The 22204-nt window shown below is 55.9% G+C and overlaps 9 protein-coding genes across 9 annotated transcripts; 6 read left to right on the forward strand and 3 right to left on the reverse strand.

Moving 5' to 3' along the window:
* Positions 1 to 92: 92 nt before the first annotated feature.
* BGZ61DRAFT_344896 (Endonuclease/exonuclease/phosphatase) lies at positions 93 to 3860 on the reverse strand (the record flags this gene model as incomplete). The annotated part of the gene is made up of 3 exons (XM_046239742.1): positions 93 to 201; positions 256 to 3770; positions 3819 to 3860. 3 exons carry the CDS (start codon positions 3858 to 3860, stop codon positions 93 to 95), a joined length of 3666 nt encoding a protein of 1221 aa, XP_046108648.1.
* Positions 3861 to 5338: 1478 nt separating this feature from the next.
* Positions 5339 to 5889, forward strand: BGZ61DRAFT_529104 (uncharacterized protein; the record flags this gene model as incomplete). Its single annotated transcript, XM_046253350.1, has 4 exons — positions 5339 to 5347; positions 5408 to 5421; positions 5491 to 5516; positions 5582 to 5889. 4 exons carry the CDS (start codon positions 5339 to 5341, stop codon positions 5887 to 5889), a joined length of 357 nt encoding a protein of 118 aa, XP_046108649.1.
* Positions 5890 to 6555: 666 nt separating this feature from the next.
* On the forward strand, positions 6556 to 8215 carry BGZ61DRAFT_491391 (uncharacterized protein; the record flags this gene model as incomplete). The annotated part of the gene is made up of 2 exons (XM_046250422.1): positions 6556 to 6705; positions 6785 to 8215. 2 exons carry the CDS (start codon positions 6556 to 6558, stop codon positions 8213 to 8215), a joined length of 1581 nt encoding a protein of 526 aa, XP_046108650.1.
* Positions 8216 to 9178: 963 nt separating this feature from the next.
* BGZ61DRAFT_529106 (phosphatase 2A regulatory B subunit-domain-containing protein) lies at positions 9179 to 11379 on the reverse strand (the record flags this gene model as incomplete). Its single annotated transcript, XM_046253351.1, has 5 exons — positions 9179 to 9542; positions 9602 to 9900; positions 9953 to 10909; positions 10976 to 11290; positions 11356 to 11379. The coding sequence occupies 5 exons, from the start codon at positions 11377 to 11379 to the stop codon at positions 9179 to 9181; spliced, it is 1959 nt and encodes a 652-aa protein (XP_046108651.1).
* Positions 11380 to 11468: 89 nt separating this feature from the next.
* On the forward strand, positions 11469 to 12399 carry BGZ61DRAFT_166967 (uncharacterized protein). The gene has a single exon (XM_046237538.1). It carries the CDS (start codon positions 11559 to 11561, stop codon positions 12288 to 12290), a length of 732 nt encoding a protein of 243 aa, XP_046108652.1. The 5' UTR covers positions 11469 to 11558; the 3' UTR covers positions 12291 to 12399.
* A 1244-nt stretch (positions 12400 to 13643) lies between these two features.
* On the forward strand, positions 13644 to 15639 carry BGZ61DRAFT_344054 (RNA polymerase III transcription factor IIIC subunit-domain-containing protein; the record flags this gene model as incomplete). The annotated part of the gene is made up of 3 exons (XM_046239659.1): positions 13644 to 13862; positions 13926 to 14340; positions 14396 to 15639. The coding sequence occupies 3 exons, from the start codon at positions 13644 to 13646 to the stop codon at positions 15637 to 15639; spliced, it is 1878 nt and encodes a 625-aa protein (XP_046108653.1).
* Positions 15640 to 16321: 682 nt separating this feature from the next.
* Positions 16322 to 17578, forward strand: BGZ61DRAFT_445396 (uncharacterized protein). The gene is made up of 3 exons (XM_046245082.1): positions 16322 to 16630; positions 16691 to 16913; positions 16967 to 17578. Exons 1-3 carry the CDS (start codon positions 16396 to 16398, stop codon positions 17340 to 17342), a joined length of 834 nt encoding a protein of 277 aa, XP_046108654.1. The 5' UTR covers positions 16322 to 16395; the 3' UTR covers positions 17343 to 17578.
* A 565-nt stretch (positions 17579 to 18143) lies between these two features.
* Positions 18144 to 19868, forward strand: BGZ61DRAFT_529109 (DHHC palmitoyltransferase-domain-containing protein; the record flags this gene model as incomplete). Its single annotated transcript, XM_046253352.1, has 2 exons — positions 18144 to 18291; positions 18373 to 19868. The coding sequence occupies 2 exons, from the start codon at positions 18144 to 18146 to the stop codon at positions 19866 to 19868; spliced, it is 1644 nt and encodes a 547-aa protein (XP_046108655.1).
* A 1332-nt stretch (positions 19869 to 21200) lies between these two features.
* On the reverse strand, positions 21201 to 22096 carry BGZ61DRAFT_167072 (uncharacterized protein). The gene has a single exon (XM_046237539.1). The coding sequence runs from the start codon at positions 21930 to 21932 to the stop codon at positions 21381 to 21383; it is 552 nt and encodes a 183-aa protein (XP_046108656.1). The 5' UTR covers positions 21933 to 22096; the 3' UTR covers positions 21201 to 21380.
* Between the last annotated feature and the right edge of the window lie 108 nt (positions 22097 to 22204).

Consider the following 22204-nt stretch of genomic DNA (forward strand, 5'->3'; position numbering starts at 1 on the left):
TCAAACAATCCAAGCCAGTAACGCAGATGTGTATGTACCCGTCACCACATTCCCCTGTGTATTTTTCTTCAGAAATTACGGCACCTAAAACCCTAGGTCTTTCGACTTGGACTTCGGTTGTCTCGTCTCGCTGATTTCTCTTTGACCAGCCTCTGGCTCGTCACCTCGTCAAACCCGCACGTGTTTACTAGATATAGAATCCTATCATGTAGTGTTAGCACCGGTATCCTTCAGGAACGGGTCCAGGAAACTTACTTCTCTCCGGCCGTTTCTTCCTCTCGCATGTTTTCAAATGTTTGTTGGCTTTCCACCCATGCGATCGCCCTGCGCTTTGGGTCCACCTTCTTCACCCAGAGGTTGAAGCTCCCAGTCACAGGACGATGATCGCTTACACGAACTTCGTGTCTCTTGTAGTCTAGCTGTTCGATTCGTCCCCGACCTCTGAACAGCAGTCGATCACACCACGCTGGGCTTCGCCGCTTCTCGCTCGTGTCGTACGTGTCGGTCCCAACATCGTACTTGTACGTCGGCGCAAACGTGATTGGCAACTCATCAAAGGCTCGTAGCTTGAATGCGGGGTTACGGCGGCGGGCGACAAGAAGTTGATCGCGCTCTAGTAGCTTGCTCAGGTTGTTTTGCTTGACAGCTGTCACCACAGTATCCCGCGACATGGTGTCGATACGGTAGTTCAAATCGCCGTTGAGGATGCAGAGTTCATGATCGATAATCAAGCTGCCGTCACCGCCACCCACATACGTGTCCACGAGGACCCCGGGATCACGTTCGGTTGTGAACAGAGGAGCTTCGAGGATTGCTGCAATATCGCTGTGTCGTGCATTGGCTTGGGTTTGCCCAGCTGCCAGATGGCAGTTGACAAGGCAGATTGATGTGTCATCGATTCGAAAGCGCACCGCCACCGCACCTTTGTTGCCGTGTAAGCCTCCCATACCTCGCTTCACCTCTGCACCGCTTAGGTTCCGAATGCGATCTCTGAGAGACGACTTGACAAAGACGCAAGTAAAGAGTCCTACCATCGGTGCGGTGTGGAGGAGGTGATACAGGTCGTCTGCCGGCATGTAGTCGTCCAGGGTCTTCATCAAAAAGTCCCGCCAGTCTCGGTATTGGTGGCTCATCCGCTCTTGATCCGAACCTTCCTTCTTCTTTGGTTTTAGGAATCTCTTGGCCGTCAACTTCTTATCTTCCAAGTCCACCAACTCTTGGAACCCGAACACCAAAATATCTGGCGAATCAGCTGACTGGACCAGGTCTTGGAAGAAAGTCGAATCAGCGCCAGAGTAACGGAGACTGGATGGTGTAGAGGCGCCGGCGTTCCAGGTCATGAAGAGTGCCTTGAGATCATCGAAGTCGCAGTACTGTGTATCTTTTGACTTCATGGAATCCTCGAGCCAATCATCCTGCATGAGGCCATCCCAAGCTTTGAGCTTATTGTCGGCACCAAGTGAGATAACTTGCAGCCGATCTAGGAAGTATGCGCTCGATGGATCAGCCACCATCTTCACGATGGGGTTGTCATGTGCCAGCCACTCCTTTTTGACCGTCCAAGGAGACTCTTCAACATCATAAACACAAACCTTGCCAGTATTGTAAGCAGCCCAGACATGCCTCCCAACGTTCACTAGGGCATTGATCTTCCAGGTGCTGACGTTGATGACTCCCAGACAAGAATAGTCAATAGTGGAATACATGCTGACCTTTCCATCAACATGTCCAAAAATAACTGTGTCGGGTTGAGTCTTGACCAAGGTTCCGGATGTGACTTCGCCAGCGCTATCCACGCTCAGGGGCCGAACTAGGACCTGGAATTGTGCTCGGCCATCGGCCGCTGGTGCAAAGATACGGATTTCTTTGCCTGTGGCATGCCAAAGATCCTCGCCAATCACCATGGAGAACGTGTGACCCTTGGGAACTTTGTAGCTCTGGGTTGGGTTTCCAGTGAGATTCGAAACGGAATTGTCGTCAGGTCCCCAAACGAGCAAGGTGCCAGACTCATCCAGGGTCCAAAGTTCGTTGAAGTGGCGATAAATCTTTGATACTTCATTGCGTCCGTGGATATTTGGCTTGCTTGGTGTGATGGCATGTGTCGCAATTTCCACCTCCATGAGGTCTCCTGTGTTAGTACCGATCCACAACCGTTTGCCTTCCTCCCGCGGATCAGCGGCTGGCTTGAATGCGACTGCAGTGGCCTTGATCCCTTCCGTGTGTGACAGGCTCATGACCATCTCGCCGTCTAGTAAGCTCCACACTCTTGTCATGTGGCCACTTGCGCAGACGAATTCACCGCAGACATCAAATGTCCTCGCATCATACTTGGTCGCGATCTCAAAGGAACCTTGTTTGATGTACGGGGGGCGACGATTCGTGTTCGAGGCATCGGGATAAGCTGTTACGTGATTCAATGGTTCGGACTTTGGTGCAAGCTTGACAGCGACGGGCGTAGATTGTATCGGCTTTGCTGGCAAGGTAACTGCAGTTGGAGTTGCAGTTACTTTTGAAGGCGCAATCACTGTTGGTGATGCTGGGATAATACGAAACTCGACGGGGGCTCGGTCCGATGTTCTGTCTATTGTCATAGATCTCCCATGTGCTCGTGTTGGAGGAGCTAGTTGTTGCTGTTGGGTCGGAGTTGACACAACTCTCTTCGGGGGAGTCGAAGTGAGGGGAATGTCTACAGGTTGGGCAGACGAGATTGGTCGCGGTGGCCGGGGCGGAGGCTTCATGCTGTTGTTATTCGCAGCAGGTGATCGAGGCGGAATATCAAAGATTGGGGGCCTCGCTGGTAGGGCAGGGCGAGGCTCCCCAGTGGGTTGAGGAGTGATGTGACCTTTAAACGTTCCATTGGCTTCGGGCTCCCGATCCTTTCTCATATTGGAAATGGAGTGATGACCTGATGCAGGGTCGAATCCGATAATGACGGAGCGCGGACGAGGAGCCAAGTCGGCTTGACCTTGAGGCCTTGGTCTGGTGGGGAGTTTCGGAGGAGCATCGTGGGATTCAAGACTGCTGGGAGGACTGTTGAACGGAGATGTTTCCTGGCAAATGTCGCCTCTTCTGTTAAGTTGTTGACTCTGTGGGTCTGGTGATGTGCTGGGTTTTGACGAAGAGATCAGGGGCTTGCCGCTGTTGCGAGGAGCGGGAGGCGGAGGGGCAGTCTTCGTTTCCCTACTGAATTCGGCAGACCGTCTTGGTGGAGGCGGTGACGGGGGCTGCGATCCACCTGCTCGTGGGGAGCGAGGTAGACTCACAGAAACAGAGGGAGTGTGTGGCCGGCTTGGGATCTTGAACTGTCTAGGAGAGCCTCCAGGTGTACTCGGGGCCGCAATAGCATCGGGATTGAGGAAGGGAGACTGATCGGTCACCCCCAGCCCGGTAATGCGTCCCTTGGGCGGCGATTGGGGAGGTTGGACCATGACAGCTGGAGGAGGCGGCGCATGTTGTAGGACAGCTTGCGGTTTGGCGGCTGGGATCGGTCGTGTGGAAGGAGGAGGCACTGGAGGAGGGGCATTCTGGTCTTGGCTGACGGTTGAAAAGATAGCTGACTTGGGCCGCACTTGAGGCCTAGCAGGTACTGTTGGGGTTGAAGAAACGAGTGCTGGCTCCTGTGTTGCCTTGAAGTCTCGAAGTCGGTCTGGCTTGGGTGCCGGGGAGATGGATCGTGACGGTGTTGGAAGCGGTGCGGGGACATCGGCAGGTTTGTTGGAGTTGGTGGTGGTTATGTTTTCGAATCGCGCTCGAAGCGACGACACGGGTTTCTTGAAGCTGTTAGTCGGATGGCATCTTTCGAAGTGGGAAGCTCATACAATAGATGAGCCATCGGGCCCGTCCCCTTTGGGGGGGTCCATGGTGCAGGGACAAATGCTTCTCGGCAGCGGGGGTCGAGAGCTGTAATACCCACTACACCCACGCCCAGTTCGTCTCGTTCATCAAGTCGTCCACGCCAGGGCGCTTTGCTTGAGATGGCAACCGAAGCCAGTCGGGCTTGACTCGCGGGCGGACAGACGGGGTGATAGATCGGGCGAGAGAGAGATTGGGAGCGCAGCGAGGGACGCGATGCGAGCAACGAGCGACAATGACGAGGTCTCAGAAGCACGCGGGTCGCGGCGGCAGTCGTTGGGTGGTGGTCGAGAGTCGTTGGGGCTCGGCGTAGGAGGGGTTTCGGAGCTGAGGCAAGAGATTTAGCATAATGGTGCGCCGAGCCAGGACCAAAATGGAGAAAACACAGGATGCTGGACAACGAACAAGGCTCCAGGAAGTCGTTTGTTTTCAGTCAGTCCCCTATTCGCCTCGTGGCCTCGAGATGTTGCAGGTTGTCTTGCGTGGTCTCCCACAATTTCCAGCGCCGGTGCGACTGGCTGAGCCACCCTTATGTCATAAGTGGGTGCGCTCGGGACGAGGAAAGCACTGTGTGATGCACGTAAATTGGCGCGAGGACGACAGTGCGAAATACGAAACCCACGCTGGGACGCACGCCGGCCAGGGGCGCCACAGCGGGGGAGCGAATCTGAGGTGGGTGCTAAAAATGGCGGCACGACCTCCCCCCTGTAACGGCCGTGTTTGGTGTTTGAACGCTACGCTGTGACATGCAACGGCAGTTTGTGGGTGCTTGGAGGGGCCCCTGAGGAGAGCATCCTAGCGCCTCGCAGCGCCCCATTGCCAGCGCCATCGCCCTGTGCCTCGCCGTCAGTACCTCCAGGGGCCCCAGCGTACGGTTGCCGGGGCCACCTCCACTGAGGGCGGGCTCGGGACCCACACAAACTTTCAGTGTTGCCGCTGAATGTCCGGGTGCCACTTTGCGAGTGACGGTACGCTATGGGTATTCGCACCCGACTCATTGCCGTTTACACGTAGGTACAAGTTCCTTCACCTAAGGCTCACCTAGGACAATGTACCGCGCATGCACCATCAAAGGTTACATTCTTAGGCTAAAGGGCTATCCCTATCATTCAATTTAACCTGATAAATTAAACAAAAGTTAGCATTAGGAGAGATAAGTATTCTTAAGAATAAGTCTATTGAAACGGTATTTTCTAACCTGCTGTAGTAGGTACTGGATCATGTACTTGTGCGTGCGAATACCTGGCTATACTCGCCAACAATACAGTAAGGCGCTGAGAGGTACGTACCTCGCCCTTCCAATTCCACTTGAATGCCGACCGCCTGACAAGGCCTGGACCTGGGATCGCTTTATCATGTCAGGCCATCCCACTTATAGACTCCAACACCTTTACAAAAACCCTGTCCTCTAGATTTCTGCACCCGACCTCGGCTTGAAAACGATCAGATTTGCGCCTGCCGCTTTCAATTGAAAACTCTCGTCAATATGAACACCGTGAGCATCCCCATGTCCCCTCTGGTGACAATGTCGCATTACTGACCCTCTGCCCTCCAGGTCAAGTCTTTCTGGTTCGTACCCGCTCTCCACCGACTCTCGCTCGACCTTCTCCAGACTAACTGAACGCTTTATCGATACAGGCTCGGTTGGGGCTCTCTCTGCGCCGGTACGAAGCCCGCTCCCATGAACCGAACATGACCGTCCCCCGAACTTCAATTGACCTTGTCGCAGCCGGAGGTGGTGCCTACTACTTCGCCAAGAAGCAGATCAACGCCGATCGTCAGGCCAAGATGGAGGCCCAGCGCCAGAAGATGCGCAACATCGAGCAGCTCGAGTACTCGCAGGGACTGTCGTCCTCTGCGACCACGAACGGCAGCCCTGCCCGCACCGACAGCACCGGCTCGCCCAGCCAGGAAGCTAGCAACGATCCCGCACCGACGAGACACGCCCCCGCGACCGAGTCGGAACGCGTTGGGGAGAAGAGTAAATACGAGAGTAACACAGTATACCGGAGTCCAAAGGGAGACCGGTTCTCGTAGGCTGACAGGGTCCTGGAGGGATCAAGTGGGAGCTATTGCGACGTGAAGACTCTTTTAAGGAGCATGTACATTACGGATTAGAATGGCATCAGTCGGGTATGATTAAACGGAATCCAGAATGACCTGTTTCTCTTCTCCTTCTTAAAACGGACACTTATTCATGACACTTTCCGTGCTTGCCGCAAGTTACAGTATGGTTCGGCTCTGCGGTGTTTGAATGTTTAGATGCGCATCCATGCTCGGCTGAGTGGAGCGAAATCGCCGACGTCGCTGTTGTATTCCTACAGTATTTTGCTCAATAGGCCTCGTTACACAGTCAGTCAAATACCAACCCGCATCTCTCACGCCTCCATCCGCCTTTGCTTTATTCCTTCAATCATGACGTCGTCTCGTAGCGTGACCTCATCCATCATCATCAAAATGTCCAAATCTTTAGCTTGAAGCGGCGCCTGCAATTCGCCGACGCTCGGCTCCCCGCGCCTCGTCCGCGCCTCTTTCCCACGTGTCCGAGGCGCCGAAGTATATCCGCCAGGATGAATGCATGCTACGCGCGAAGCTACAAGCTCCGGCGAACTTCAACAAGCTCGTTCACCTCAATCGCGAATCGCCCGCTCGCTCCCTGAAGAGGCCTTTCTAGGTCCGGATCCAACTCTCCCTCTCCTCACTATGGCGACTCCGGAGCTTGCCATCGCAAAGGCCACTCTCTCTGCGACGCTGTTCCGCGCCGACCCGACCTCTCTCAGCCGCCCAGCTGTCGAAACCTTCTTCCCACTCGTCACCTCCGCCCTCGCCCAGTGCTCCCGCCCCAACGTCCAGGTTTGCTCCATCGCTTGACAAGCACTTCCCCTAAGTTGCCTGCAGAAGCACTAAATTTTTTCCTGTTTTCCGGAGACAGAAATGCAAGGCCTGGGTCGTTGACAATATTGCGCCGTCTCCCGCGCGCGTTGTAGCCCTCGTCAAGTACTTGGCGGCGCTGTCCAAGAACCTGCAGGATGATGGCGAGAAACCCAGTGTCAAGAGGAGGAGACTGCATGTTCTCTACGTGGTAAACGACGTGTTACATCATGTTGTGAAGAGGAAGGGCGACGCCAAGTTTGCGACAGTGTGGGATGCTGGCCTCCCTAGCCTGATCGCGAGCGCCGCCGCCTTTGACAACTGCCCGAAGCACAAGAAGAAACTCGAGAATCTCATCGACCTGTGGGAGGAGAAACAATACTTCAGCTCTGATCTCGTCTCCAAGCTTCGGGACGCTCTCGCGAAGGGCATCGTCTCGCAAATCTCTACGGTTCCCCAACCCTCGACGACCTCTCTCAAACTTGCCAAAGACACACCATATACCCTCCCCTCCCTTCATGGCGACCCGACATCGCCATGGTACGATCTTCCCGCTGCGTCATGGCTACCTCACCTCACGCCGAACTCTACAAAGCCCATGATCCCTGAACTTATTCGGCCGATCCAACTGGTCTCGGGGCCGGCCGACAAGGCTCTTGCGACCGCCGTGAAGAGCCTCCTCTCCGATGTTGAGCGCCTGTTCTCGAAGGACCAGAAGATGGATGACGACCCTCACATTGACCTGAATGAATTGGGTGAGAGAGTGGTCTTGGATGAAATCACAGGAGAGATTGTCGGTGGCGAGACTTACTATGGTTGGTCACGCCAATTCTGCGAAAAGATGACGGAGAGGAGGAAAAAGAAGGCCAAGGGCGCAAACAGAGGACGGTCGCACTCACGGTCGAGTAGCTACTCACGCGGCGGGTCACGAAGCCTGTCACCGCCCGCTTTCAAGCGTCGACGGCTCTCTAACGACTCGAGAGGCCGTAGTCCGTCGCGCAGCAAAAGCCCTAACCGACCCCATCGCCAGCCTCGCGATCGAAGCCGAAGTCGCAGTCCGGCCAGACGGTTCGACCGCTCTAGCCACCGCAGGTCCTACAGCAGATCACCCTCTCGCTCGCGTTCACCGCCCCCTTACCGTCGCGACGGCCCCAGTCGCCTCCCTCCACAGCCGCCGTACGCTCCTCCGTCATCCTTCCCTCCGATCCCTCCTCCGCCCGGCGATTTCCCTATTCCTCCACCACCGCCAGCCGGCTATCAAGGCCCCTGGCCGCCGCCATTTCCGCCTGCGCCACCCATGGGTGGTCACCCGGGAGTCATGTTCCCGAACCCCGGTATGCCGTCGCAGATGATGGGCAGCTGGCCCGCTCCTCCACCTCCTCCACCGCCGCATATGCCACCTTACAACAATCACTTCGACGGCGGAAGGGGTAGGGGAGGATACCGGGGTCGTGGAAGAGGCGGGTATGACCGCGGCCGAGGAGGTTGGTAAATACCAGGAGATGGCCTATAGATCTGGTTGAGTAATTAAAAGTGTACTATAGCAAGCCTGGGGCCCATCGGATCACGATACCAATCATGACATGATTTAATCACACTCATCCGCACCACACCGCAATTCATACTTTCGCGTGACCAAATTCTCTATCCGGTTGACTTTTAGTCTTGCTCATTCATCGTCTACATAAACCAAGGAGAAACCCCTACCCCTATCACCTCCTCTCCTTTCCACCCAGACACGCGCAGACAACGCGTCTACGCACGACGTCACACGGCACACACACTGAGACCCTGTGTGGCGCGGCGAAGCATCGTAATTCCTCCATACGCCTGATCTCTTAAGGTGTGAAGGGAGCAAGCAAGCAACAAGAAAAAAAAGGAAGAAAAACTAAAGAAGAAAAAAAAACGACAAGAGAAGAGTGACAGGGCAGAAGAAGAAGAAGAAGAAGAAGGGGAGAAAAAAAGTTACACGAGAAGCTTAAACGTCGACTTTTTTGTGCTCGGTTCGCGCTCTCTGTGTTCCCTGGGCCCAGATGGTCCCCGTACATCGGTGCGGCGCTTCCCAGCAGGGAGGAGAGAATGGATGGATTAAAGGATTAACCGCACACGAATCCTTTCGGGGGTAGATGGTGGTCTCGTCCAAGGTAGAGGCCGTGAAAAAGATGAAGCTAAAGATATGGTGTAGGAGGGCATCTAGTTCCGAGTGTTGCCAACTCAAGCAAGCGGCTGTGCGAGCATATCGCCAGGTCAAGTCCATCTTGTAGATGGCGATGGAGCAATCAAGACACCGGTTGTGTTGTCACCTGCAATTTGTCCCGCACAACAAAGGATGCTATCAGGATCTTTGATGCTTCCAATAATGCTTTGATTGAAATCTGCGTGCCTTTGCGGTTCCTATAATCTGAGACATGTTGATGCGAGTGCTGAACCAGAGCTCATGGGGTAAGTCTGTTGATTACCGACTCCTTGTAGATCCTACAGAGTTCTGGCGCTCATGGAGGCTTGGTCGACGGCCAGTTGCGGACCCGTCCTGCAACTTAAGCGAGTCTAGGCGCTTCTGGTTGTCTTCCGTCACAGGGTCGACCTCGTCAACGCGGGAAAGAGAGGTAACGTGGCTGCGTGGCGCGTCTGGCGCCCCGTTGCTTTCCCTCTGTTGCTCCGCCTTCTCGCTCAAGGCAGCCCACTTGCGCTCTCGGAGAGCCTCTCGAGCAGCGGCGCTGTTCTGCTGCTCAGTGTAGTCGTGGGAGCAGTCGTCGAATAGTTGAGGGTTAATCTCCATGAAGAGCTTCATGGCATTATAGACCATGCCGTGGATCGTCCTATTGTTACTTGTCAGAAGCTGTAACCCATCACCAGTATCAAGGGAGGTCGACTGTACCTGTTCCAATGGCCCTTTGAGTTCTCGTACAGGGGCGCGAACATGATAGGAAGGATAATCTCCACATTGTCGCTAACAAGGTTGCAGAAGTATTCGTTGTTCCAGAAGTACAGTGCACGCTCGGCGACTTGGAAATGCGGGCTGGCAACGGACTTGGCCAGCTGGTGGAAGAGGGGCTCCTGGACCTTGGCGAATTCGGCAGGGTCCATGACTTCGAAGATATCTTCGACCTCGTTAAGGAACATAACTTCCTTGGTGCTGTTGACCTTGGGCCAATAACGCAGCAGTCCAAGAACGACCTACAAGAAAAGTCAGAACATGTTAGAACACACAATTTCAATAGTCACATACATCTTCTGTCAGCGATGCATCCTTCTCTAGGAACTGGACGATGCAGTACGCAAGTTGAGGGTGGTACATGCTGAGGCTCTTGGGCTTGTGGAGAGGCAGCAGCACCCGGGTCAGGAAGATCTTATGCTCCTCCTTGAGGGGGAGTGCGAAGCCGTTGATAATGGATCCAAGAATCTCGAGGAGTTCGGCGATACCGTTGAAGCGTTCAGTTTCATAGGTGAATTGGAAGAAGACGTTGTTGATGGATCGTCGGATAAATGATCGCAGGTTGAGGAACTTGCCGTAGATACGGTGGAGGGTGGTCTTGAGGAAATCACGTTCGCGGGGGTCCTCGGAGTCGAAGAGCTCCAGGAGCTGCAGGACGAAGCTGTGGTCAATGTACGCCTTGGCAATGTTGGTATTGAAATCCTGGCTCTCGATGAAGCGCAGGAAGAACTCGTAGACGACCTGGATATGGGGCCAAGCAACCTCCAGAACGGGCTCGTCCTCCTCCGGATCGAAAGCCTCGCCTTGGGGGTTCATGGGTGGCGGGATGGGTCGGAACAGGTTCTTGGCGAACATGTCGACGACCTTGGGATACATGGGCTCGGTAATGACCTGTCGGTTGTTGGCCACATAGTCAAGAAGCTCGTGCAGAGCCAGTCGCTTGATCTCCTTGGACTTCATGTCGCCGCTCGCATCATTAAAGTCGAATATGACATTACACTGATCGATCTTTTGCATGAAGAGCTCCTGTCGTCGGTTCGGGGGGACCTCGTGGAAGCCGGGAAGCTTCTCCAGCTCACGGTGAGCAGAGATGTCGAATCGGGAAGAGTGCTGTCGCTTGGGGGTTCGCAGGCCCTCGGGGATCGCATCTCGGTTATCGATTCCCCTGTGAATCAAAAGAGACTTCTGCCCAGCCTTGGGAGGTGCCAGGTCGTGCGGCATCGTCTCGGCGGCTCCAGGTGGAGGAACGTGCTGAGGTTGAAGAGTTAGCGACAGATGTAGCAAGATGGGATGGGGCGGGGTCAAGTCAGGACGTACTCCGGGGGTAGGGCTGATGATGACAGTTGGAGGCAGTCTTGAGCTTCCGTTGGGGCTGGTGGCTCCAAAGCGATCCTCGCCAGCCTGTGTGACATTGGAGAGGCTGGAAGGCTGCGAGGCGCCGGCGTGATCGCTCCCTTGACCTCCATTGTTTGAGGGCAACGGTTTGTTGCGGATGTCGTTGAGTGTCGACGTGGAGGATGATGGCGTTAGGACGGGAGACTGGTTAGAGTCCCGTGATGAGGGAGACGCGGTGCCATCCTTGGAATCCTTGTTCTTCTTAGATGACTTGCTGGAATCTTTTCCACGCGAGAGCTGCAGGCAGGAAACGGGACATGTCAGCAGGAAAATCAGGGCGGCCAACAGGAGACAAGACCTACAACTCTCTGGCTGAAGCGCTTCATCTTGTCGGACAACAGTGTTACTGTAGGTGGGGGGCGGATTGAGACGCCCGCTACTCGACTCGAAGAGGGCGGTGGGGCAGGAGGGCAACGACGTCAGGGGCTCGAGGAGACGACGTGATGACGGCGGCGGAGCGAATGAATGATTGCGTTTGGAATCGAGAGCGGAGGACGTCGCGGCGATGAGGGACACGCGGGGATCGTCGTGGGCAGGCGATTTGGGGAGAGGGGGCGAGCCTGGCGAGACGGTGGATTCTGTCGGGGGGCGAGCCAGAGTCGACGCGGGAGCGAGACAGCGGCTGGGGCGGGAGCGGAAGCTGGAGCTGGGAGCTAGAGACAGGCGAAGAAGTGCGAGAGCCGAGGAGGGCAGTCGAGAGGGAAACTATCGCGGCGTCGCCTCCCACGCAGGAGGATGTAGAAGCACTGAACCAGCCAGGACTCGGGTGTCGGAATATGGGCGGTGCGTGCGGTGCGATTCTGCAGTCGGGTGCGGTGCTGGCTCCTTGCGCTGGCGCTGGCACTGGCGCAGCAAGACGGGGCGTGCGTGCGGTGTGTCGCTGCTGATGCTGGCGGAGATGTGTCTTGACGAGGGAGGAGAGGGAGGGAGAGAGGGAGAGGGAGACGGCCGGAGGGATAGGATAACGAAACGGCGCGGCGGATTGTCGTCGCTGGACGCTGGTTCGAGGTCGTGGTCGTGGCAGTGGCAGTGGCAGTTGTCGTTGGGCGCCGGCGGAGGGATGTTGTGCTTTGCGGGGGGGGAAAGCTCGAGGACGCGCCGTTATTCGTTCTTGGAGGCGGGAGGGAGACGACAGTGGAGGAGTCGACTCTCAGGGCAGGCCAATCGAGTTGGGCCCAGCGCGGTGCGATGCAGTCCAGGTTGTCAAGGCGGCTGGTGCGTGCTTCGGGGCTGCTAGGTGTTTGCTTTGGGGGGTCTTTTGGGCGTTGGCGCGCTGGAGCCGGGCAGTCAACTGGGGCTGGGGTGGGTTGGAGTGGGCTGGTGGTGGAGTGGGCGGTGAAAATCAGGTCTGCACTGGCTCTCCCTCTCGAGGGAGCTCCAGGGCTACTAACTACCTACTGTTTAATATTAGGGGCAGCTCCCGGCGGGCTGTTAGAGGACCCGACCCCTCCCGGACGGTGCTCCCAGCACGAGTGGGCTGTGCTGGATGGCGCCCGTGTGCCCTATCTCTAGTAGGTTTGGAGTACAGAGCGACGCGTGCGCCCCATCAATGCGGTGCAGTGCCATACAATGCTAGTTATGCTGCCCCAATCTGGATTTTGTAATTTCTGGCGACCCGTCCGGATCATGCGCGGAGCCGAACGCCTCTGGTGGACTGTCCCAGTGCCTGCGCGAGGCGACCGAGGTGACATCAAGCAGCACCAGGGAGGGACACAGCCCTGTGCGAATTCCATCACAATCACTGCGCTTGGGCACTCCGTAGACGGGGGGATCGGTTAATTAGAGGATGGGACGAAAGGAGAAGGCAAGGGGCTGGACACCTCGACACCAACCCCCGGTTACTGAAAGCCCTGAGCAATCCAGACATCGGAACGAGGGTCAGAAGAGGCAATTAATAGAAGCCCTACTCTGGAATCTTCTCCTCCTCTCGCATTGGTCGTACAGGACTCCCAAGTGGTACACAAAGCCCGAGTCTTGACACGGCTGGGCCGTGCCAGACAGACGCGAGTGACGAGTGGGCTGGAAACTCTCAGTCATATGGGCCTGACGAATGGTGGAGCATCCACGGAGATCATGACGCACGGGCCAATTTGCCGCACAAGCCACAGCTTAACCCTTCACAGGCTAAGCCGCCAGAGTCAAGCCACAGATACACCACAACCCGATTTCTGTTTGAGTACAGTGCATACCACCCCGCCCACACTTTGCCCATTGCACGTTGACAACGGCAACAACAGTGTGGCAGAAGACGGCAACATTTGCCAAATTGTCCATCGTTGCTTTTCATTCTCACCCGGGCCAACCACAAGGTACGTTTCCATTCCAGTTCCAAGGGTCCCCTGCGCAGGTCGCTTCCCAGGGCTCAACGCCTACGGAACTGCGCTGACGAAATCCTGTTTCGGCAGTTTTTTGGCGGGTTGCTTTTAAGAACTGCCTAGCAACAACCCAGCCCAGCATACACAGGTCAAGCACCAACAAGTTACCCTTCATTGGGTATTTGCCGGGCTTGCAACTAAACCCCTAGAGACATTCTAATTGGACAGACATCGTCTTTGGAGAATTCACCCTATCCATTGCGGCCTCAGACATAATGGACCTTTCATCAGACGAAGACCTTTACCGTGGGAGTAGCCCTGCAGACCTGCAACCTGACAGCGATGAGGAGCCCAGTGCTGGCCCTGCGCCGCCAGATGCTGCCCCCAAGTATACAGTTCCAAATCGAGTCCTTGGTGCGGTCGAGATTCCTGCTGTCGTGGAAAACGTGGATCGTGCTATCAAAGCGTTTGGCAGACGACCTGACCTTCAACACGTACGCCCTCTTTCTCCTCTTAATCCCAGCGTGAACATACTCTTTACTAACGTAAGTTTCAAGGTAATGGATCCCATCAGAAACTCAATTCCTTTCTATCTTACTCCTGAGGACCCATTTTGTAAGCCCATAATGTCTCACAATGCCAGGAGCCACAATGTTGTCCTCAAAGTCACCGTTCGCAAGAGGACTGGCAGGAAGCGAAAAAGAGGAACAAACGACCCATGGGAGGGAGACATCGAACTACCAGATGCCGAGACCGAAGCCGTCGAGGAGAATGAAGTTCACTCGCGCTCCCGTCTCGATGATCCCAAGATTTTGCGTCGAAAATTGGAAGACAACGTCAACAGCTACCAAGTCGAAGCTGTCGGGGTCATCAAACACACACATCGATTTCGCGGCCTCGCGGACTTCTATTGGGACATGACCGAGTCTTCGTTTGCCAACAGATACGTTGACCAGGTTCTACCCGGAGATGGTATGTCGCAAGTGCTTTTCGTAATGTGACACATGGCCTAACTCAATCACCACAGTTGAATCAATCAAGGAATTCAAGTTTATGCCTGGTGTTGACCAAGGACCAAATGTGGACATTCTCCCTCCACCTATTTTCACTCATATGAGCCTCCCCTTCAACTACCAGTACTCGCAAAACCCATACGTACGTGCCACCGAAGACGGCGGAACCGTCAACACTACCGCTGTTAAGCAGGTCGGTTATTTTATCGGAGCAGAGGACCCTACACCACTGGGACCTCAAATCCCCCCTGATATGACGGATCCTCGAATGGTCGAGATCATTGCAGAGCTAGAAGAGGCATTTGAGGACCGGCCAGTCTGGACTCGCCGGTCATTGCTCAATCACCTCGGTGGGAAGCTCAAGAATTGGAACGAGCTCAAAAAGTATCTCAACTACACGGCTTACCAGTTCAAAGGAGGACCCTGGCGAGATGGCGTGGTTCCATACGGTATCGATCCGCGGACAGACCCCAAGTACCGCGTTTACCAGACTCTCATGTTCAAACTTCCTAAGCAGAAACGCCCCCAAAAAGGTCAGACATGGAAGTCTCTGCGCAAAGCTCAGATGGGCCCGCTTAAAGAGTTCTTGGAGGAGCTATCTGAGAGCCACGTCTTTGACGGCGAAACTTATCACACGGATGGAAAGGTTTGGCAAGTCTGCGATATTTCAGACCCGCTCCTGAAGGACCTTCTTGATAACGCTGCTGTGCGTCCGACATGGGATCCCAGCAGCGGATGGTATCATGGTGGGCTTTGGGCCAAGGTCAAGGCGATTATGAAAACGAAACTAGTGGCCATTCAATTCGATCGACGACTCACGCGGGAGGACTTTGCAATGACATTACAGGCTGGAGACCAGACACCGATCCGGTCAACTTCAGCAACTCTTCATCTGCCTCTTCCAAACCTCCGCCTGACGGATGAGGAGCTGACCTTACTGCGAGGACGACAGCCGTCAAGGAAAAATAAGCACAAGGGATACAGCGTCAGGGTAAGGGACCCGGCTGCAGGCTCAAAACGCGCTGTCGACTCGCCATCAGTGCCTGACTCGCAGAACGAGGAGGCCAGGCTGCTCGAGATGGATGATATGGATTCAGGTCAGGATGAATCAGGAAGTGATGATGATGATGACGATGAGTCGGCGGGTGATGATGATGCTGAACAGGGGGCGATGCGAGATGAAGATGTCAGAGAGGACGAACAGGAAGACGATGAGAGTATGGAAAACGAGGGCACGATGAGAGACAAGGAGGCTTAGACGTATCTAACCCGGCGCCTAAGCATCGTAAAGCAAGGGCCTCACCGCATTGAATCACGCCGCCCCGCTCTCTCTTGTATCCTTTGTCACAGCGGGCAAGCAGCGCGCGCAGGGAGTTCCAATGCATTCAGCAGCTCTCTTTTATCATAGAGCACATCTAACATCCTCGTTTGGTAGGTCACATGTTCTGTAAGGCGCAAGGTAGCTAGAGTTTGCACCTTCCCTCCCGCTCTTCTTCTCACTTCGAGAGTTTTCCCCTTATCAGGCATCCACCTCAAGGTATTAAAACCCTCTCGTCTCTCTTTTCCTTTTCCATTTCCCCTGCACCTTTTTCTTCCATTTGCGCACTGTAGCAGACGCCAAATTGTCATCTCTTCAACTCGAACCCTCACCCTAGGGCATCCAGCTTTCTCATCCAGAAGGTCGCAGCTCAGGAGCAAACATGCCTTCCTCCAGCAAGCAGTCTGAGGGCACATGGCTTTGCAAGCCATGCAACCTGCTCTTCTCGAGCTGGGAGAAACTGCACCAGCACAAGGGCTCTATGCGCCGAGCCGGGAAGCTCAAGCACATTCACTGCAAGTTTTGCAGTGAGGACTTCAAGACTGAGCGTGCGGAGATCAAGCACATCCAGGAGGTAAGACCACGTCCGGCGTGCGAGGAGGTTCGAGAACTAACTCTTACCAGCTGCACCCGCAAGAACAAGACTTGGAGTGTCCAGCATGTGGTGCTGGCCCTTTCGTGCGTCTGGGAGGACTCATGGCCCATTTTGAGGGTAAATGTCACCGAGTTGACCCCGCCGTCCTCGAGGAGATGCGTGAGCGAAAACTTGAGTTTCCCAAGAAGCTCGAGGCTCTCACCGAGCAGACGGTCAAGGCCAACTACACGAAATACATGCCGTCCGCGAGTACCTGTGGTTCTACTGTTGCCTGGGAGACTTCTAGCAACCCCGAGCCTTTCTTGTTGAAAAAGAATGAATTCCCCGGCCTCTCGAGTCAGCCATCCCGTCCTGGAACCCAAAAAGTCGACAACCGCCGTGCTGAACCTCAACCAGAAAATCAACTGCCGATTAGCTGGGACACAAAGAAGAAGTTGTTCCCCGACGCCCCTCAAGCTCAGCAGCCAACCAAGGAGCAGCTAGATGGGGCGACGGCTCCGAGTGCGAGAATGATGTTTGAGGCTTTGGACCCTGATCACCCAGACCATCCAGCCTTCAATTCGGCCCGATACTACTCAACACTGACTGAGAAGTTCCTCTGTCCTCGAGTTGGCTGCCTGTAAGTCGAAGCACCTCCCGACTTAAATCTTCCTCGTCACTAATCGTGAGTAGGAAAACTTTCAAGAAAGCCGGTGGCCTGATAGGACATCTTATGTCTCCCGCCCATTCCAGCACAAAGTATCGATGCCCTTACTGCCTCAGAACATTTTCGTCTTTGACGGCAGTGACGCAGCACGCTGAGTCGAGTGCAGTTCGATGCCGAATTCGAGACACGGACACTTATAATGCCTACCTGGACCAGCTCACTTCCGGTATTGTGGACGTTTCCCTTGGGCGCAACCAGGATGGAACTCTGAAGTACAAGACGACGGATGTGGCGCGAGAGACCTTTAGACCTGGGAGCACAAAGACGGTCAGCACGGCCAGCGTGCTTGGAGAGAAGCTTGATGATAGGGATCCGTGGAAGGGAAAGGATGTTCATTGGTAAATTTGGCAATTCAGAGGGTGAATTTAGCCATGATGATGGCGAGCCGAAGGTCAAGACAGGGGCATGTTATGACGATGAAGTCGGTTGCGATTACGCAGTTGCCGAGGTTGAGACGTATCGCCGAAACCATATGGAGAGACAAAGGAAGTAGCAATTGATAATGATAGCCCCATCTAAAAGTGATTTCCTATCGTGGTTATGAAATTGTGAAGATCCCCCTTGTTTCCGCGTCCGCCCCCCGGCCGGACCGGGGCAGGATCGAAAAGCGGTGCCGGAGGGATCCATCACCGAATGCCGACTGCGCCCCCTGATGACCTAAGCTTGTACACCTCAGCCCTTTGGAGGTACGTAATTTCGAGGTCTGGTCTCTCTACTCGACGTCGCGGTACCGTCCGTACTGTAGCTTCATCAATAATCTCATCGCGCGGTGGTAGTGTACGCCTCGCACCTCTGTACACTCGGCTCATTTCGCACCCCACGTGGCATTACTCTCGTTGGTGCCTGTACCTGCGCCTGTGCCAGAAGCCGTCGCCGCTTCTTCGATTACCGTTGCGCTGGCCAATTCTCACATTTCCAATCTCGAAAACGCTCCTTCAACCGTTGCTCCCGCTTTCGATCCCGTTACCGGCCGCTGCCCCTTTGCCATCGGTGCCCCGTTGCGGATGATGGAATAGACGCCGAACCGCTCCCCCAATCGACACCGACTGTTCCGGACCAGCAACGGATCGGCACCGCTTCCGGCCAGACCAGGAGCGCGCGCGTGTGAAGAGCCGCCTCTTGTTCAAGGGGACGACGAACGCCATGTCTCGTCGGTGGGCTCGCAAGTTGGAGCGCGCGTGCTGCGCGTTCGCAACGTACATCCCGCTGGTGTTTGTCTACGGGCTGACATCATGGGCGGTATGGGTGGTTGTCAGCATTGGCAGCGCGAGCATCAAGAGCGCTTGGATAGGTACGGATGCCCTGGGTGACGATGGAAGCGGCTGCGAAGGGGAGAACTACGAGGAATACATGCTGACATGAGGATTCACAGGCAACGGTTCATCCGCCGTCGGCGTCGCTCTCTACCTCCTCCTCAACTGGTCCTACACGACGGCCGTCTTCACGCCCCCTGGCTCGACGACAAACGACATGGGCTACGGCCTCCTGCCCACGCAGACCACGCCGCAGGCCACCAGCTTCACCGTCAAGAGCAATGGCGAGTTCCGGTTCTGCAAGAAGTGCCAGGCCCGCAAGCCCGACCGCGCGCATCACTGCTCGACCTGCCGCCGCTGCGTGCTCAAGATGGACCATCACTGCCCCTGGCTGGCGACGTGTATCGGACTGCGCAACCACAAGGCCTTCCTGCTGTTCCTCATCTACACGACGCTCTTCTGCTTCTACGCCTTTGCCGTCAGCGGGTGCTGGGTCTGGAATGAGGTGCTCGACGACAACACCCAATACCTCGAGACCTTTATGCCCGTCAACTTCATCATGCTGAGCGTCGTCAGCGGCATCATTGGACTTGTGGTCGGCGCTTTTACCGGCTGGCATGTCCACCTCGCCGGCAAAGGCCAGACCACCATTGAGTGCCTCGAGAAGACTCGCTACCTGTCCCCCCTGCGCAAGACGTACAACTCGGCCCACAACCCTGCCAACCGCCTGCCCCAGGCCGCCCAGCAGTTCGTCGACTTCCACACCAATGCCCTTCCCGGCATCACGCGCCCGGAAGAGGGTGAGGAGCGCCGCACTCAGGAGCTGCCCCGGACGTATCCTCCCGACGGCTCACACCCGGTTCAGCTGTCGTATGCCGACATGGAGCGCGAGCAGCGGCGGAGACGCTACGAGGAGTACCTCGACGAACAGGACTCGGAGAAGCTTCCCAACGTATTTGACCTTGGCTGGAGGCGCAACCTGCAGCACCTGTTTGGCCCGACCCCGGCGTTCTGGTTCATCCCCGTGTGTAACACCACCGGAGACGGCTGGTCATGGGAGGCAAGCCCGAGATGGCTCGAGGCCCGCGACCGCCTCCGCTCCGAGCGCGAGCAGCAGCGCGCCCGCGAAGTCAATGCCGGCTGGGGCGCTCCCGACGGTGCTCCCGACGATATCCCTGACATCCCCGAGCGGTCCGAAGGCGCCGGCCGACACTTTACGCCCAGTCCGTCTAACAGACCCCTGAGCAAGGCCGACCGCGTGCTAGGCCGCGACCCGGCCCTCTACGCCGACGCGACGCAGAACGTGCCGATGCGGCGCCTCAGCCCCCGCGGCCGGACGCTCGAGGACGAGTTGGCGGACCTGGACGAAGAGGAGGAGGAGGATGATCTGGACTGGGACTCGGCTGAGGACAAGATCCCCGGCGGCGCATCAACGGCGGAGCAACGGCGAGACGAGGCCGAGCGCAAGGCCCTGGACGTAGTCACTAATGGCGGCTGGGGTCGAGGCGGCGCGAGCGGCATGCTGCGCAAGGGCAGCTCCCAGACGAGCTCCCAGACCAACCTCAGCATCAGTCGGACGGTGAGTCCGAAGTTCCACGACGAGGGTGTGGACTGACTGACTTCCCCTTCCGTCTGGGGACATGCGACACGCGACACGCGATACGCCTCTTTCACGTGCAGGCCGGGCTTTTTGTGATTCTGCGCGGCTTATTTCTGACGAGTACCATGGCTGGAGGAGTTTCTTGTGCGTTGTAGAATGCGCTGTCATGTTGCGTCTTGTTTTGGTTATGGGGCTTGTCGTCGGGGGAGGGTGGGGGCTTGCCGGAGGGGTGCCGGAGGATGGTTGCCGGATGGCGGAGGACGAGCCCCGGCGAATGCGACATGTACGAATACGCCATGTTATAAAGGTACTTACTTAACTTACGGGGTCTACGGATACTAATTATATTGGCCTTTTTGGAATTGGAACGCACGCGGCTTCCCTCGTCCACTCTGCGTCGCTATCGGCGGCACGTTGGCGGCTGTCTCTCTGCCATTGGAGTCCCCGGAGACAGGCTCTGGTGTCATGACGACGGCTCGGAGACGGCCAGGTGACGGCGGCTTGACGTGATGCATCATCCTCATCTCATGTAAGCGCGATGACAGACTGGCAGCGACCCATCACATTGCACTGCGCACACTGCTGGTGCCTTGAGCTGTGGCACTGTCGAGTGTGCCCGTCCAGCTGTGTATTGCGCCCTCCGCATCTCGATCCGGCTTCATCCACATCCAGCACCCAACTACGTCGACCACCAGACGCCGCATCCCACGCATCACCAAACGCATCCTACGCACCCATCACATCCGCTAAGCCCTCGCTCCCGAAGCCGTCTCACACGCCCGCCCAAAACGCACGCTGTCATCCGGTCCGTCGTGACCCTCCGTCTGTCCCCCCCCTTTCAGCTCTCCCTCGCGAGTCAAATCACCGCCCACACCCTCCCCCCCCCCCCATCACGTCCCCAAAATCTATCCCCTATTGATCCGTTCTCCGCTTGCCCACTGCGACCACCCCGGCGGGCCGATCGACCTGACACGTCCCAATTCCTCCTCTGCCCTCTACCCCAGCTCGCAGTCCCGCCTCCCCGCACGCGCAGGGGGTGGCGAAGGAGGGGGGCGCGCTGCGAACGACGCCACGTCGCGCAGGATCGACGGTCGTGGGGCGTCTGTTAGTGGACGTTTGCAGGGCGTGGCCGCGGCCAGGAGAAGGAGGCGAGAGAGAAAGAGGTGAGAGAGAATGTCAAGATCGGCAAACTGCAGCTGCACAGGGACAAGGCGTCGTCATTCCTCCATCTAGCGCCAAGGGTCCGGATTACTACACTTCTAATAGGAGATTCGTCACAGGGGCGCGCACCGGATCGTTTCAGAGCAGACCAGGTGAATGTATTTCATTTTACTTCATATCATTTCATTTCGTCAGAAGCTTTTTGCTCTCACCGCTGCTGGCCCGTTTTCCATCGCCAGAGGGGACACATGCTAACTCGGATACGAATGCAATCAATCATAAACGCCAGCCAGCCCCCAACCCAACGTCCGAAATAACATGTACAACAAGGGAAAATGAGAAGGAAAAGAAGACAGAAGCAGACCGCTATTCCCTCCAGAGTCCGCCGGCCAATTGTGTTGCAGCGCGAGCTACCGATGTGTAATACCATGCATTTCCCTCCCTTGCCGTTTGCCCTTGCCGTTCCCGTGTGTGTGCAACTGCTCCCATCGAATCGTACAAGAAACAAAACATCTTGGCCGTGCTCTCGGAAAGTCGACGGTTTCCCTGCTCGCTTGCTTGCCAGTTGTGCTTCCAGGGGGGAATCTCGCCCGCCTGGTCGGTCCTCTTGGCTTTCGCTGTGGTTGTCGAGGCCATTTTTCTCGTGTGGCAACATTCGGAGTAATCGATCAGGGTGAACAAGATGAAAGAAAAAATTGCACAAACAGAATTGCCGTGTGGTTTCCCTGCCTTGTGCCAGTCTATAATACGTGGTTCCAGTTCCAGTGCAATGCTAATTCCTGACACTCCAAACACGACCGAGCGTGGTGTATGCATATCCCTTTTCCTTTCCATTCCCGTGTATTGCTTCCCATAGAAAATATCAATCCCAATAAAAAAATTACCAACACCACACGCTTCGGGGGGGTATCCGTCCATCTTTATTTTTTTTCATGCGCCGTGTTCAAACAAAGGAAAAGTTGCGTACCGATAGTACATGAAAGCGACCGTTCGAAAAAGAAAAGAAACGGATGCTTCCGCCGGGGTAGAAGAAGAAAAAAAAATCCCACCGCTTCATTGCGCCAGGATCATCTCAGATCGTGGAATAGAGTGTGGTGAAGATCAACCTCCAAAAGCCCATAGTCCAGGGGGTTGTAAGAAAAATTGAAATAAAGGACGTCCAGTTCCAAAAAGGCCCGTCAAGAAACTCG

The sequence above is a fragment of the Ilyonectria robusta genome (assembly GCF_021365365.1).
Source record: "Ilyonectria robusta strain PMI_751 chromosome Unknown BGZ61scaffold_4, whole genome shotgun sequence".
Classification (NCBI taxonomy): Eukaryota; Fungi; Ascomycota; class Sordariomycetes; order Hypocreales; family Nectriaceae; genus Ilyonectria; species Ilyonectria robusta.